General features: G+C 41.1%; 1 protein-coding gene across 2 annotated transcripts in view; it reads right to left on the bottom strand.

Annotated features, from left to right (window-relative positions):
• Window positions 1-4,586: 4,586 nt before the first annotated feature.
• The window catches only part of tmem131 (transmembrane protein 131), a 157,661-nt gene continuing 144,652 nt past the window's right edge, over window positions 4,587-17,595 (bottom strand). The window contains exons 34-42 of one of the 2 annotated variants that reach the window (XM_078402120.1): window positions 17,442-17,557; window positions 17,196-17,348; window positions 16,692-16,851; window positions 12,161-12,276; window positions 11,929-12,037; window positions 11,562-11,671; window positions 9,606-9,689; window positions 6,910-7,073; window positions 4,587-5,819 (exon numbers count right to left, since the gene is read on the bottom strand). In XM_078402120.1, the coding sequence (XP_078258246.1) occupies window positions 5,529-5,819; window positions 6,910-7,073; window positions 9,606-9,689; window positions 11,562-11,671; window positions 11,929-12,037; window positions 12,161-12,276; window positions 16,692-16,851; window positions 17,196-17,348; window positions 17,442-17,557 (1,303 nt within the window). In that variant the 3' untranslated portion in view covers window positions 4,587-5,528. The remainder of the gene's footprint in view (window positions 5,820-6,909; window positions 7,074-9,605; window positions 9,690-11,561; window positions 11,672-11,928; window positions 12,038-12,160; window positions 12,277-16,691; window positions 16,852-17,195; window positions 17,349-17,441; window positions 17,558-17,595) is intronic. The other variant, XM_078402121.1, reaches the window with a different exon arrangement.

Genomic DNA, 17,595 nt, shown 5'->3' with positions numbered 1-17,595 from the left:
AGACTTGGAAAATGTGCAGAGGAGGCGTACTAGAATGCTGCCTTGATTAGGGGGGGGGGGGATTGGCTCCAATGAAAGGTTGGGCAGACTTGGATTGCTTTCTCTGTAACACGAAGATGAGAAGACCTGATAGAAAAAAAAAATAGATGATAGGCACAAAATGCTGGAGTAATTCAGCAGGGCAGGCAGCATCGCTGGAGAGAAGGAATGGCTGACCGTTCGGGACGAGACTCTTCCACAGACAATCTTCAGAAGAATATAGACTTTGGCCTGCCTGTCAAGGAGGCAGCTGCAGATGGAGGCACCCAGGCCAAAGTCCAGAAGTTTAGGGATGAGCTTATTTAGTATTGTAGTTTAGTTTAATTTAGAAATACAGTGTGGATATGGGCCGTTTGGCTAACTGAGCCTATGCCAACCAATGACTTTCTATACTACGCACTAGGAACAAATTACAGAAGCTAATTAACCTACAAATCTGCACGTCTTTGGAGTGTGGGAGGAAACAGGAACATTCTGAATAATCCAGTCACAAGGAAAACGTACAAACTCCGTACAGACAGCACCTGTAGTCAGGTTCAAACCAAGGTCTCGTGCTATAAGGGAGCAACTCTAATACTGTGCCACGGTGCTGCCCCTATAGGGATATGAGTGAGGCCTCAACTGAATAAGAGTATTAAGTTGATCTGGTGCAAGAAAATTGCCGGTTCACCAGGAATGCAAATCCCAGGCGGGATGGGAGAAAAGGGCAGGTGTTTCTTCATCTTCAGCAGTTGTAGTTGAAGTGAGAAGGGAAGGACATGATGGTGTCAGAGTTAGAATATGCCGTCAGGAAATCCCTTCAGGATGTTGAACAGAAAAAGGAGATGGGGGTTTGATGGTTTGGGGATTCGGCAGGAAAGGTTACACAATGGGGCCATCTGTAACGTTGATGAACAGTGGAGCAGGGCCAAGTGACTATTTGGATTGTTCTTGTATCAGGTTTACACGATGTCAGACATTGGTGGATTTGTATTGAAGTAATATTGGCAAAATTACAAGAGAAGTTAGTTGGGAAGGTAGAATGTTACAAATGGGCTCAGAGGTTGCCGGAGCAGAATTAGGCCATTCGGCCCATCAAGTCCATTCAATCATGGCTGATCTATTTTTCCCTCCCAACTGCATTCTCCTGCCTTCGTCCCATAACCCCTGACGCCCCTACTGGCCAAGAATCTGTCAATCTGCGCCTTAAAAGATATCCATTGCCAAAGTCTCCACAGCTATCTGTGGCAATGAATTCCACAGATTCACTACCCTCTGACTAAAGAAATTCCTTCCCTTCTCCTTTCTTAAGGTATGTCCTTTTATTCTGAAGCTAAGACCTTTGGTCCTAGAGTCTCCACTAATGGAAACATCCTCTCCACATTCACTCTATCCATGCTCTTTTCCAGGAAGTTTAATGAATTGACATACACCAGTTCTGTAGCAAGATCAGAAGTCACATGATTTATTTAAAAAAAAAGTAAATGACATCAGTTTCTCCCACTGTCAGCTGTTTTACCAATTAGCATTTCCTCCCATTCTACATTCCCCAGGTCCTATTACGCAATTGCAAAGATGTCAGAAACATAGAAAATAGGTGCAGGAGGCCATTCGGCCCTTCAAGCCAGCACCACCATTCATTGTGATCATGGCTGATCATCCACAATCAGTAACCTGTGCATGCCTTCTCCCCATACCCCTCGATTCCTCGAGCACCAAGAGCTCTATCTAATTCTTATAAAATCCAGTGAATTGGGCTCCACTGCCCTCTGTGGCAGAGAATTCCACAAATTCACAACTCTCTGGATGTAAAAGTTTTTTCTCATCTCAGTTTTAAATGGCCCTTTATTCTTAGGCTGTGGCCCCTGGTTCTGGACTCCCCTAATATTGGGAACATTTTTCCTGCATCTAGCTTGCCCAGTCCTTTTATAATTTGATGTTTCTATAAGATCCCCTCTCATCCTTCTAAATTCCAGTGCATTCTGCCCATTCTTTCCTCATATGACAGTCCCGCCATCCCAGGGATTAACCTCGTGAACGTATGCTACACTCCCACAATAGCAAGGATGTCCTTCCTCAAATTAAGAGACCAAAACTGCACACAATACTCTAGATGTGGTCTCACCAGGGCCCTGCAGAAGGACCTTTTTACTCCTACTCAAATCCACTCGTTATGAAGGTCAACGTGCCATTAGCTTTCTTCACAGCCTGCTGCGCATGCAGGTCTACTTTCAGTGACTGGTGTACAAGGACACGCAGGTCTCGTTGCATGTCCCTTTTTCCTAATATGACACCATTGAGATAATAATCTGCCTCCTTGTTCTTGCCGCCAAAGTGGATAACCTCACATTTATCTACATTGTACTCCATCTGCCCGCTCACTCGACCTGTCCAAGTCACCCTGCAACCTCCTAACATCCTCTTCACAGTTCACACTGCCACCCAGCTTTGTGTCATCTGTAAATTTGCTAGTGTTACTTTTAATTCCATCATCTAAATCATTTATATATATAGTAAATAGTTGCGGTCCCAGCGCTGAGCCTTGCAGCACTCCACTTTCCACTGCTTGCCATTTTGACAGGAACCTGTTTATTCATGCTCTTTGTTTCCTGTCTGCCAACCAATTCTCTATCCATGTCAATACCCTACCCACAATACCATGTGCTTTAATTTTGCCCACTAATCTCCTGTGTGGGACCTTATCAAAGGCTTTCTGAAAGTCCAGATACACCACATCCACTGGTATCCTTCATCCATCTTACTTGTCACATCCTCAAAAAATTCCAGATTAGTCAAGCAGGATTTCCCCGTTCATAAATCCATGTTGACTTGGACTACCTTTTACTGCTATCCAAATGCACCGTTATTACTTCTTTAATAATTGACTGGTCTGTAATTCCCCATTTTCTCTCTTGTTCCTTTCTTGAAAAATGGGATAACATTAGCTACTCTCCAATCCACAGGAACTGATCCTGAATCTATAGAACATTGGAAAATGATCACCTATGCGCCCACGATTTCTAGAGCCACCTCCTTGAGTGCCCTGGAATGCAGACCATCATGCCCTGGGGATATATCAGCCTTCAGTCCCAACAGTCCAACCAATACTATTTCTCGCCTCATGCAAATTTCTTTCAGTTCCTCAGTCTCCCTAGATCCTCTGTCCTCTAGTACATCTGGGAGATTGTGTCTTCCTTATAATTTCCATAATAATTTCACCCGTTTCTGCCTTCAAGTGACCCACATTTGTCTTTACTAATCTTTTTCTCTCAACATACCAAAATAAGCTTTTACTATCCCTCTTGGTAGTCTTGGCCAGCTTACCTTCGTATTTCCACTTTTCACCCCGTATTGCCTTTTTGTTACCTTCTGTTGTCCTATGAAAGTTTCCCAATCCTCTGGCTTCCCGCTACTCTTTGCTATATTATACACCTTTTCTTTTAGTTTTATACGATCCCCAACTTCCCTTGTCAGCCACGGTTGTCTCTTACTGCCCTTAGAATCTTTCTTCCTCTTTGGAATGAAATGATTCTGCATCTTCTGGATTATGCCCAGAAATTCCTGCCATTGCCGTTCCACCGTCATTCCTGCTAGGGTCCTTTTCCAGTCGACCTTGGTCAGCTCCCCTCTCCTGCCTTCATCGTCCCCTTTGTTCAACTGCAACACTGACACTTCCGATGACCTTTGGAAAAGGTGAACTGAGCTTTGCAGACAATCATGCAGAGAAGGGAGTGACAGCCCTGTTTAACCCAATGGTGACTCACGGAGAAGCAACAAAAACATTGGAGAGGACACAGGCACAGTAGAAAGCAATCCTCATGCACAACACAATTATAATCACCAAAACATTCATAAATATATATTTTTAATTGTTTTGAAGTCAGTGAATGTGATTAAGTCTTACTTCGAGGAGCTTTAGGTAAATGGGCATGGAACAAGATTCTGTTGGCATGGGGAGAACACAATTTCAGAACAAGATTTTATGCATGTGAGACTAAGGAAAATGTTTTACGGTACGTAAAGGATCGGTTCAGATAGAGATATCCTCAACCTTCCCTCCCATCCACTTGAAAGGTGGGCCTTGATGGAGGATGAACGGCAGTCTATTTCTACTGTTCGACCACAAGGTGGCGGTAAAAGCCAGTAAATGGTCCGGTACTGGCCCAACATTTCCCAGCACAACTCCCAGCTGTTTGCCAGTCTTTTTTTTTAACTGATTGTACGCCAACATCGCATTTCTCAGCACACAGGAATGCAAAGTTGTGGTGCTCGTGTTGGGGAATGCACTTGGCGGGCTGTGTCGAGATACACGTGGCACAGGAGCTCATTGATTTGGGCTTGAGCCTCCAAATCAGATTCATTTTTGGATTTTTTTTTTCAAAAGAATGTTTAAGGTCTTCAAACATTTATTTTAATTAGATTTTCAATGTTTCTGTTACAATCAATTAATCCAGGGGCTGTGATATTTTTCCATGGTTGTGGGTGGGTGGGTCGGTCTTATTCCAGAACTGCTGACACCAACCTCTGGGGCAGTGAATAATATCAATGAGGAATCGACAAAATGCAGTTTCTGAAAAACTTTATTTATCTCAAAAAGTACAACCCAGAGAATCGTGTTTCAATCAAAGAACACAAAGTGGGATCTCACTGCCTTCATAAACGTTGGGTCTGCGTTCTCCAACCAGAGTAAACAGCGATCAGCAGACATTGTGAAGCTCATTATGATGACAAAATGAAAACCAAAGAAACTGTGATTACAGCTTTCTTTCTCAATATGCACTGCCATAATCTTGATGATTCCATTGCCCTTTTAAATACAAATGAAAGCCAAAATGCTGGATACATAATTATAATCTATCGCTTACCAACACATTCCCATTTCTAAAACATCCACTTTGCATCTTAAAAACAAAGGGTTCCATTAATTCTTGTCCTCAGAAAAACAGCTGAACTTGGAACTTAATACTGGGAGAGAAACCTTTCTCCATTATCTTAAAAATACATCGCAATGCTTTTTGGATGTAATACCAAGGGATGTGCATAAAATTCTTATGTCTCATTCCCTTTTATTCTTCAAACTGAAAATAAATTTAAGATGTATTTCACTGAACATACAGGATGACTGGATACTTCAGTGATTTCTTTCTTAAACTTGAATATGTGAACGAACAAAGCCTTTCTGTCACAACTGCAACAGAAATCTCTCAAACCATAATTACTGTCTGGATTGAGGAATTGTTTACAGCGGATACGAATTATAATCACGTGGCAGGAAGCGAAAATAGTGATAAGTTTATGGCTGAGAGCTGGATCCCTGTACCAGGAACACATGCTCACTAATTTCTTTTGTGCAACTCCAATTATTGTGTGCTGGAGTTGTGCAAAGGATCCTGAGCGAAGGGGTTTCTGAATTACAAGGCTCTGCCTCATCAACATTTCACTTTAAGCGGTGTCATACTGTGCTTGTAGTCGGGTTCTGTGCATCACCTACAGCTGCAGACGTCTGCACATTAGTTCTCGTGAGGAAAGTTAGAATTATTTGACCAGGGATCAGAACTTCGCCTTCCAGGCGTGGGTCTCCAAATGTTGTCGAGGTTCTTCCAGGGATCAAACATCCGCCCAAGGTCTTCTATCAGGCCAGGTGTTGGGTTTTCCGCTCCTATAGGATCGACACTTGCCATCGAGTTGTTGCTTGGTGGAGTGTTGAAGGTCAGGCTGTTGTCTCGACAGGTGGACCAAATCGGGTTGCTGAAAGGAGTGGTGGACCAAAGGCTGTTGCTGGAGTTACCCAAAAGGATCGACTGAAATGGAAAATACAAGTTCATTTTAAATTGTTATACACACCAATCAGGCTGGTTGCAGGAGCAAGGATACTTCAATCCACATCTAATAAAGACATGATTAAAAGGCCAAAATTGCTTGGAGTTACACAGGCCAGCTGCTATTCATTATTCAGACACAAGCAGCTTTCACACTTCATTTTCAGGCCTTGTGCTCTCAACTTTCTTACAGGAAGCGTTCGACTCTGTAACCAGCACGCTGTTTCACAGGCAGGCAGCCTTTGTTTTTGATACCCAATTGTACAGTATAGACCCATTAAAAAAAAAAAGCAGGTCAATGCACCCACTGTGCTGTGGAGCCGATGGATTCCAGGCTTCCACAGCGACAGTGGAGGGATTGGGATTTATTTCAAGTCAGCATGGTGCGTGTCTTGAAGTGGGAAACGTGCGAGTGTGCTTGCTGCCACTTCCATCCCAGGTGGATCATGGTTTTAAGGGGTGCTAATGAAGCTCTGTGTTGCATCTTACAGAGGTACACACTGGCTAGTTTGCCAATAGTGGTGGAAGTGAATACTTGAGGACGGGCTGGCAATTACACGGGCTGCTTTGGGGAGGACTGTGTGATGCGCCTCTCAAATTGACAAAGCAATGCTCATCCGTGCAAAGAGTCATACACCATGCTCTTGACATGCCGTGGAGCTGGTGAAAAAGCATTGGAGGCTCAAGATGCAAGCCACTAGTCACCGGACACCTAACCTCTGTTCTTGCCGTTATCACTGCACATGTTTCCAGTCAACATTGGTCTCTAGGATCTTGAAGGTAGGGATTAAGAACAGCCACAATATCATGGAGATAGATAGGAGTCTTGCTGGCTGGGCTCAATGGATGCTTGGCACAGGCAAATTTGCAAATCACATTTAGATTTTTTTCTGTGAACCTAAAACTCATTGCACAAATACAAAATACACAACTTCAGTCTTTAGACATCGAAAGTCAATTCCCTCAAGTTGCCTAGTTTAAAAAAAACACACACAAATACTTCCCCTCTGCAAATGAATTGTTGGCAAAATCAAATTGGAACCAGCACTGACACCAAGACGGAATTACTTACTGGAGTTGAATGAGTTGGAGAGACAGTACTAGTTGGCCAGCTATTTCGAGCATCAGCTGATGTATCCCAAATTGATGTAGATGGAGAACTGTAATCAGGCCAATTATGGGCAACTTCTTGATTGATAAAGGTGGCTCTTGAGAGTACATGCGAGCTGAAGACCTCTGGAGGAGAACAACAACAATGCACATCAGCCATCTCCATCATTATAATGCACAGGATAAAGGTCTTTATTCTCTACCGAAACATTTTTATTCTGTAACATTTCATTTACTGCTCAATTGTGTTGGTTTCATTGTGCCATGGAGTTTGAATGCTGTCACCAAGGAAGATCAGTACAATGAAAAGTACACAAAGTGTTGGAATAACTCAGTGGCTCAGCTGCCTTACCCATTGAGTTAATCCAGCAATTTGATTTTTTTTTGTAGGACAGGCATCTGGAGTTCCTTGTCGCTACAGTAAAAAAATACACTTGTTGTATTCAAAAGTCTCAATCAATTGTGGCTAAAATTACCCAGCCCAAAATTCACATTTTCCATCACATTTGTATATGGGGAGAAGGATAAAAATTATTTAAAGGGCAGATCATTTCCCCCAAACCAGCAAGGTACACTCTAGAGATGACACCACTGTGGAGGGTCGGGTCACAAGCAAAGACAAGACGAAGTAGAGGAAGGAGTTGGAGAACTTGGTGGCATGGTGCAAGGGCAATAAACTCTCCCTCAATGTCGGCAAGACGAAGGAGCTAGTTATCGACATGTCCAAACGGCATCAATGGTGCCGAAGTGGTTGAGCTTCAAGTTCCTTGGCGTTAATATTACCATGTACCAACCACATTGATGTGACAACCAAGAAAGGTACACCTATACCTCTACTTCCCGAGGAGATTGAGGGAAGTTGACATGTCTCCAATGACTCTTACAAACTTCTACAGTGAAAGCATACTGTTGTTGGGTTGCATCACAGCTTGATTCGGGAACAGCTCTGCCCAAGACAACATGAAATTGCAGTGAGTTATAGATGTAGCCCAGCCCATTCAGACTACACTTCACGCCAATGACTCCATCTATACTTCACGCCACCTCGGAAAAACAGCCAACACAATCAAAGACTTGTCCCGCCTCGGTCATTCATTCGTGTCCCTGGTCCTGTCTGGCAGAAGGTTTAGACGAATGAAAGCACGCATCACCAGGCTCAGGGACAGTTTCTTCCCCTCTGTTATCAGGCTTCTAAATAGTCCTTCCTTAAGTTAGGGTACTGTCCGATTCACCTCTACCCCATTGTCTACGGAACTGATGAGTTACATTGCTGAGAACTATATTCTGCATTCTTTGCTCTTTCCATTGTACTTGAGTTTGACTTTATTGTATTTAAGTATAGTACCTGGTTAATCTGTTTGGAAATCATGCTAAACAAAGCTCTTCATTGTACCTTGGTACACATGACAATAATAATAAACCTAAACCCAACGCAGTCATTAGGCAATATCTAGATTCCAGCCACTTGGGCTCTCTACTGTCTACAAGGACATTAGTTGTTCAGCACTATGTACACTAGGTCAGTTGCACAACACAATGGCAGCAGGTACTCTCCCCCTCCGAGAGAAAATCAGTGGATTTTAATTGCACCCCAGAGGCCACAGTATATTAGCCAGTGCATTTAAAACAAATATATTTAGTTTATAGATTCAATAGAATCTGTATTTCGAATCCTATAAAGTTGTTTCTGTAAAAGAACAAAGCTTATCACTGTATTGCAGTACACATGACAATAATGATAATCTTTGAACAGTACAGCAAGCCCGTTGGCCCACAATGCCTGTGCCAAGCAAGATACCAAGTTAAACCAATCTCTTTCAGCAAGTGATCCATATCCTTCCACTCCCTACATATTTATGTGTCTATCTAAAAGCTTCTTAAACGTCACTATTCTATCTGCTGCTTCCACCACCACCTCTGGCAGCACATTCCAGGCAAGTAATTTAACCCCTTCTTATAAAGGCAAAACATAATTAATAAACATGATGAGCGTTTGTCAGTACTGGGCTTGTACTCACTAGAGTTTAGAAGAATGAGGGGGGACCTCATTGAAACAAACAGAATAGTGAAAGGCGTGGATAGAGTGGATGTGGAGAGGATGCTTCCACTAGTGGGAGAGTCCAGGATAGAGATCATAGGCTCAGGATTAAAGGACGTTCTTTTAGGAAGGAGATGGAGAAATTTCTTTAGTCAGAGGGTGGTGAATCTGTGGAATTCTTTGCCACAGAAGGCTGTAGAGGCCAAGTCACTGGATATTTTTAAGGTAGAGATAAGACGGATTTTTGATTAATACAGGTGTCAGAAGGCAGGAGAATGGGGTTAGGAAGGAGAGATAGATCAGCCATGATTGAATGGCGTAAACTTGATGGGCCAAAGGGCCTAATTCTACTCCTATCACTTATGAACTTATGACTTGTAACATGGCTGCTCAGACTATTGGACAAGTAAACAGGGGTGTTGACCAATACCATTGTTAGTAGTTGCATTTACTTTGCATCATGTTGATTAATATTTGCATATCTTCCATGTCAACATCGATTCTGTATCACACTTGCGTGCTTGATAACACTTTCACACAGAATATCCAGAGTCTACGCTCAATTTATAGTAATTTGAGATAATAAACTCACTCCCTGAACTAATTTATTTTGCAAATACCTGATGATATGCATATCCCTTTACATCTCGTGTGTCTCTTCCCCAAACCCTCCCAATCAGAGGTTTTCATCTGAATTGTTATTACTGTGAAAAAGAAAGGTGGGAAATGGTCACCTGGGCTACACATTTACCTTTGAGCCACATTCCCTGAAAACACACTGGTGTAGTGGGTCTGGACGCAGCAGGAATCAGGCAAGACGCCCTGTAGCATCAGAGCATTCACTCTCTTCAGTTTCCCGCACGAGTTCACTCTAGCCCCTTCAGGCAAACCCCATAGCTCCAGACCCCTCCCCAGCACTGTCCACTCAGTGCCGAGGGGGATGACCCAGGGAGTGGCCTAATCCCCGGGCACCGCCAAACTGGCAAGAATCTGGCAGCAAGTCAAAAAATGCTTTCAGGACTACATTTTAATCAATCAAATGAGACAATAGGTTAAGCTGACCTACAAACATGCCCGTCTTTAATGGCATTTGAATAAAAGTGAAATTAGTGCTCAAAGTGTAATCTTTTGGAGATGATCTGATGAAAGTAAAACTTGTCTAAGATGGCAAGTCCCCTAAGCCTAATGCCACAGTGAGATACGGTGGACAAATGTGAAAATCCAAGTTATTCATTTGGTAGAATTTATTTTTCTTTTTAAGAGAGACATTTTTCAGATGGCATTCGATAGGAAAATATTGTTCAGGGAAACCTGAGAGTCCTTATGCATACAAAGTCAACAGACAGGTATAACAGAAGATTATATTTGTCTTTATAACCTTGATATTGTGATTCTGTCATAAAGGAAACAAACTACAATGGTATAGTTCACTGGTGAGACACCACCTGCAAGGGTTTTTGTTTCCTTATTCAGAGGGAATGTAACGCAGATTAACTGTCTCATTCCATGGAAAGCTTCATGGAAAACGGGATTATTTGAATACAGCAGAACGAATCTCAATTTCCAAAAGTTTTACAGAATTAGAAGTCCCTTATTTAAATTAAATATCTCATGCTGCATCACAAGACAAATGCTGGGAATGTATTTTCCCTGTCTGAAAGAAATCCAAGAACCGGGAATACAGGCACATACGACAGGGGCTGCTATTTAGGATTGAAGTGAGAAAGGTCTTTATGAGGGGTTGTGAATCTTTGGAATTCCTTCTTCAGAAACTTTGGTGTACATTTCCGCAGCTCCATTTGCTCCATTTGTCATTCGACAACAATAAAGAAGAGGGAAATCACAATTAAGTTCCACCTTACCCTGTAAACTTCTAGCAGGAGCAGAAACCTCTGGTTAATTTACCATGCATCACACACCAAATTGCAATTGCCACCCCCTGATCCTAATCTGATATAACTCTGGTCTATAGTCTTCAAGTACTAACACTGAGCCACTTGCAAGTTGAAATATGTGATGTGATTTGACATAAGCCGAATAGTGAAAGGCCTGGGTAGAGTGGATGGGCAGAGGATGTTTCCACAAGTAGAAGAGTCTAGGACCAGAGGCCACAGCCTCAGAATAAAAGGACGTACCTTTAGAAAGGAGATGAGGAGGAATTTCTTTAGAAGGTGGTGAATCTGTGGAATTCGTTGGATATTTTTTTTAAGGTGGAGATAGATAGATTCTTGATTAGTACGGGTGTCAGGGTTATAGGGAGAAGGCAGGAGAATGGGGTTGGGGGGGAAAAGATAGATCAGCCATTATTGAATGGCAGAGTAGACTTGATGGGCTGAATTCTGATCCTACAACTTATGAATTTATAAACACACAGCACTTCTACATTGAGAATATTGCCGATTCTCAACAGCCACGTCATAGACAGATCGGCAAGTCTAATTTACATATGCTCATTCATTGTCCGTAATTCAAAATGAACAGCGGTAAAACAAAAACATATATCAAAGCCACTTTTTTGGACTACTTTACTTAAAGAATTCTATCAAACAAATCATTCATTAGTTTGATCACATTACCTCCAGTAAGATTGAAAGAATTACTTGGTCCAAAAGCTGAGAACGAGTTAGGTGGAGCAAACTCAGAAGTGCTGGTGGCACTAATACTGCATGGACTCAACAAACTCGAGCTAAAATGGAAGGAAGAAACAATGAACATTTTTGTTTTTACACCGTGTGAAAATAGTTAATGCTCATCTCTATTATTTTAAAATCTGCTCAGAAATTATCCTTAGTGAAATTTTGATTCACGTACATTATCCCCCAAAAATTAGCAATAATTTTCACAAAGCTGTCATTTGGTACTGTAATTGAAAGGGTCCAAAGAGTAATATTTTTCATATTCAATGCAAAACTTAAATCAATTCGATGACTTATAATTATGTACCTGTTATCAGACTCATCACTGTCAAAAGAAGCAACACTAGGACAATATGGAATGTTGCCACATGCTTCAGCTTTGTTCAAGGGTGCTTTCATTGGACCGGCGGTGCTACCTAAAAATATTAAAAATAAACTGAATATTTCATATTGTGTTTGAGCAGGTCACAATAAAGACATGGACATGCTTGCTCCTTGTGCACAGTTCCAACGTTTAGGAATGTGGGAACGGTTAATACCTGGACTCTTGTCATAACCCGCAGCCACTGCAGCGAACGTGGGATTGCCATTTTTCCCAGGGAGAGATGCTGTTTTCGTGATTTTGGATTTACCATTTGCTGATTTAATACAGTCACTGCAAAAGCAAGGTGCAAAAGAAGGAGAACAAATCAAAATACATTCAGAAAATCCACAGCACTGTATTGGTGTAAAGTTAGTTGCATGCAGTTCATAAATGTACAAAAAAACCCCACATATTCAGGGTTGTGGAGAAATTATATTTAATGATTTTCATATTATTCTCTGTAATTGCACAAAATGCTGCTTCTTATTCCACGCCCAATACATACTTCATCCCTCAACTTGATACAAGCGTTTCAACATCACTTTACATTATAGATTGTGTGCCCTAGACCCTCGCCCAAAAAATAAAAAAGCTATAACTTTATAAACTATAAATGAACTTATGTTTTCATAGTTTTTGAGTTCATGAATAACCTGATCACAATCTCATATGCAGACACCACTTTGGCAACAATTTGACAGATTTGAGTGATTATTGGCAAATTATGAAGTTTGACCATAGGAGCGGGTGAAAAGGGGAGCTGGCTGCTGTTGCAAAATTAGTTACACCTAGTTCATAAACATTTTCAGCAGCTTTTATGAGATACACAAGCTAAACAATCAGATTCAGGAACAATGAGTAACTTTCTCTTATCCACTCTGGGCAGAGGGGTTAATCTTGCCCAATTTGTTTTACAAATAGAACATAGAACAGTACAGCATGGAACAGTCCTTTTCGTATGCCAAGATACATTTATCTCATCTGCCTGTACATGATCCATATCCCTCTGTTCTCAGCATATCCATGTGCCTACCTAAAAGTCTCTTAAACAACACCATTGTACTTGCTTTCACCACCACTAATGGCAACCCTTTCCAGGCATTCAGCACCTACATACAGAGTATGTAAAAATACTCTGTAAATCAGCAGATACTACATACAATAGACAATAGGTGCAAGAGGCCATTCGGCCAGCACCGCCATTCAATGTGATCATGGCTGATCATTCTCAATCAGTACCCCTTTCCTGCCTTCTCCCCATACTCCCTGACTCCGCTATCCTTAAGTGCTCTATCTAGCTCTCTCTTGAATGCATTCAGAGAATTGGCCTCCACTGCCTTCTGAAGCAGAGAATTCCACAGATTAACAACTCTGACTGAAAAAGTTTTTCCTCATCTCAGTTCTAAATGGCCTACCCCTTATTCTTAAACTGTGGCCCCTGGTTCTGGACTCCCCCAACATTGGGAACATGTTTCCTGCCTCTAACGTGCCCAACCCCTTAATAATCTTATACGTTTCGATAAGATATACCGTGATGACAAAATAAATACTGGAATCTGGAGCAAACAAACTGCTGCAGAAACTCAGCAAGTCAAGTCAAGGGTCTGTGAAGGCAAAAGTCCCAACCCGAAAGATTGACCATCCCTAGATCTACCGTGGTCTACATGGTTTGGTATTCCATACATGAAGGTTGCCAATTTGATCCATGTGTTCACTTAGCCAGGAAAGCTAATTAACTGCTAATACAATGAAGGATATTTGTGCAAATTATCAGGGACCTGGATTTCAGGAGACAAGGAGAGATAAATAATAAATTACTATTAACTAAGCAGTTAATAAACCCTTATGCATGTTTAAAAACCGTTGGTCAATCTCAGCTGCAGGATAGGATAAGGTGATACAGGGAACTGTAGATGCTGGTTTACGAAAAAGAAAGACAAAGTGCTAGTGTAACAGCGATTCGGGCTGCATCTCAGGAGACCGTGGATAGGTGATATTTCGGGTCGAGACCCTTCTTCATCAGACTGATTGTGGTGGTGGGTTGCTGGATTTCCCAGTTCCTAACCAATTTAACTCCACTTCCCATACTGACTTTTCTGTCCTGGGCCTTCACCATTGCCAGAGTGAGACCACAGGCAAACTGGAGGAACAGCACCTCATATTCGGCTTGGATCGCTTACATCCTAATGGTAGGAACATTGAATTCGCTAATTTTAGGCAACTAACCTACCAACAACCTCTTTTCCTTTTCTTCCCCTTCTCTTCCATGTGCCCCATCTGGACTCGCCTCCATTTCTCTCCTACCCCTTCCATTTCTTCCTTGGCACCTCTTCTATCCTCATCTCACACTTTGTCTTTTTAATCACTGGCCTTTGCCCAACAATTTGCCTATCAAAAATTGCCCTCACCTGTATCCACCGATTACTCGCCAAGTTTTGTCCTGCCCCTCCTTTCTTACAGCTTTCTTTCTCCCTCCGCCCCCCATCACAGTCAGTCTGAGGAAGGGTTCCGACCTGAAACATCACCTATCCATGTTCAAAGATAATACCTGACCCACTGAGTTACTCCAGCTTTTTTTGTCTTTTTACAGGATGGGATAGTAAACTACCGAATAAAATTTCAGAAGCAAAACAGAGCAAATAAGTATGAGTTATTGAGAAAGTGGAGAGGAAAAAAGAGGCTATAGTTAATTTAAAAAAAAATTGTGATATGCCATTATCATTTCACAGTTAATCATTCCAGCTGAAAGGATGTGGTGCTGAATACCTTTATCAATGGATTATTAAGGATTATCAACGTCTAAATTAAATCCTTATTTCTGGTAGTTCTATGACATGTAAACATAGTTTAAACGTGCAAGAAATTGATCAATTTCTAATCTAACAAGCATCTCTTGAATTCAACTAACTCAAATGCCAGGGGGTTAAAATGACCTTGTTCCAGTCCAATGCACATTTCTATGTGGAAAGTGATGTTTGAGAAGATTGCAAAAGATTGATGTTGGAAGTTGAAAGACATGGTCAGGAAAATTGAATACAAATATAAAATTTGAAGGAAGATATGAATCTAAGAATTTAATTCAACATTAGATAGGCACTCTGGATTATAAAGCATGTCACACACAAGGAGTGATGACGATAAAACAAATGGATGCAATAATGGTAGAAAACGATGACGCAATACATGGATAATAAACGAAAATGGGACGAAATAAAGTCCAACATGAAAGAAATATTATGGAATCAGCTAATGCTTTGCAATTGAAAGATCAGAGGTCCCAGGTAGGGATTTGAAGGCATCCTGAACTGCTGCAAACAAATTGGCTGAGATAATTTCTACAATATGTTTAATGGAATATGCACGAGACTAATGATAATGTAATTAAAGGCACTTGCTGGCCAATTGTATAACTAGCCATGATCAGAAAAACGTGTAATTTTGAATGTAAATGAACTAAAAGGAGCTGAGAGGAAATCCAAGTGCTGGACAGGAATTTTCCAACGTTCCAGAATTTGGTGAAAGATACAGTCTGGAAACTGTTGTAATATTATTTGGCACATGAAATTAAATCAGAATCGGTATATTAGTTGGAACAGTGTCGTCAGCACTACGATAATGGTGGCTAGTTCGCAGGGCTGTGCCAATACTAATGTTAGCTTTTGATTTAACATTTCAAATTGGCAGATGGCACTACAATCAAAATCAAACCAAGTTAAAAGTTACAGATAAGACAAATACAGAAAAAATAAACCCAGAAGATAAAGCTTGTGAAGTATAACATATTTAGAAGCAAATTGCCAAGATTATCAAAATAGTATTTGTTCCATATTGGCCCAACTGAGATCAGCCTAACCTCTCTGCAACTTATAAAACTCTTGCGTACTTCTGATGGCATGGCCTTTCACCTGAAATGTTGATTTCCGCTTTCAGATGCTGCCTGATTTGATGAGCATATAAACCATTTTCTGATTATATTTCAGATTTTCGGCATCTGCAGTGTTATTGATTTATATTGACACTGCTTAGCTTCATTTGGATAAGGTTTATGATATGGGTAATGTTGTTTTACACTTTGATGAAGCATTATAAAGTGATGAGGAACTGATGTATAACTGCATAATTACAACCTTCCCGGCTGTGATAGTGCAGAGGAATACCTCGCTTAAAAGTCTATTCATTTCAGCCCTCCCCCTCCCGATCCAGACAGCTTCTTCCCAGCTGTTTTCAGGGATCTGAACCATTCTATCACCAATTAAAGAGCGGTCCGGACCTACCATTTACCTCATTGGAGACCTTTGAACTCTTTAATCAGACTTTACCTTGCGTTAAAAGTTATTCCCTTTATCCAGTATCTGTACACTGTGGACAGGTTGATTGTAATCACGTATAGTCTTTCCGCTGACTGGTTAGCACGCAACAAAAAAAGCTTTTCACTGTACCTCGGCACGCGCAACGATAATAAACTGAACTAGAACTAATTCCCATGAAATGCCTTTGACGATAAGGAATGAAAGATAGATCAAGTTCAGACTTTAAACTTCTATTGAATATTGACCGAACGATATCAAGCTCTACGACACCAATCTTGTAAAACTTCAATTTTGTAACATGCATGAGCTCCTTTTCTTTTGCGATGTAAGCTCTGGGCAGAGAGACAAATAAAACACGCACATAGATGAGGAAAAAGGATGAATAGTAAACTATACCTATTGTTGACAATGCTGCTGTAGCTGGGAGCACGGATAATTAAATTGTGGGGTGATCCAAGTGGAGGAGATGGAGGTCCATGCATAGGCGAGCATTGTCTCTTCAGGAAAACGTCTGCATTAAGGGTCTGGATGGAGAGCTGTTGAAGACTGTCTGAACCTTTAAAGCAACAGGAAACAAACCGGTCATCTTAAAACATCTAATTTATTCATAAAACACAATTCAGTCCCATTTCAATGCTTAGACTTTAAATTCCACCTACTAGACAAGTTTCCAATTCAAAAGGAAGCACCAGAGTACAAAAATAAATGAGCCACTTGCTTGCAAACAAATTACATGCCCCATGGTTCACAAATAACAACATCCTTTCCTGTGGGATGGTTGCTAAATCACGACAGGTTGAAACTTGAAAATAGACGGGTCAAATCATATTTTGACAAGTACAATGTCAAATGCGATACTAGCAACAATAAAAACAAAACAAATAGTAAAGATAGACTTACTGCTGCTAGACTTGGTAACAGGTACAATGTCCCACTCTGGTGGTGGAGAATCTTTCTCTCCCTCTGAACTGCTGCTATTTCCCATCTCCTGACCAGAACCGCCTGAAAGAAACTTGACCAGTGGCGATGGTCTTGCATCTAGTTTACCAAGCACTGGAGAAAAATATTTTTTGATAATCATTAGTCTCAACATCAAAAAGCATGACAACTTCTGAATATAATTCAACAAAAATGTGAACTACCTACCTCTTTTTGGCAGGTTCCTTAGTTTTGGGCAATTTGTCAAGGTTGTTGCAATTTTGGATGGAAAGGTCTTACGCTGTTTGTTCTCTAATGGAGTAGTATATGGCAACTCTAGTGAACTAAACATAAAATGAGCCGATCAATATTAAGAAAGTAA

The sequence above is a fragment of the Rhinoraja longicauda genome, chromosome 7 (assembly GCF_053455715.1).
Source record: "Rhinoraja longicauda isolate Sanriku21f chromosome 7, sRhiLon1.1, whole genome shotgun sequence".
NCBI lineage: Eukaryota > Metazoa > Chordata > Chondrichthyes > Rajiformes > Arhynchobatidae > Rhinoraja > Rhinoraja longicauda.
Note: the sequence above shows the minus strand (reverse complement) of the source record. Positions and strands in the feature narration are given on the sequence as shown.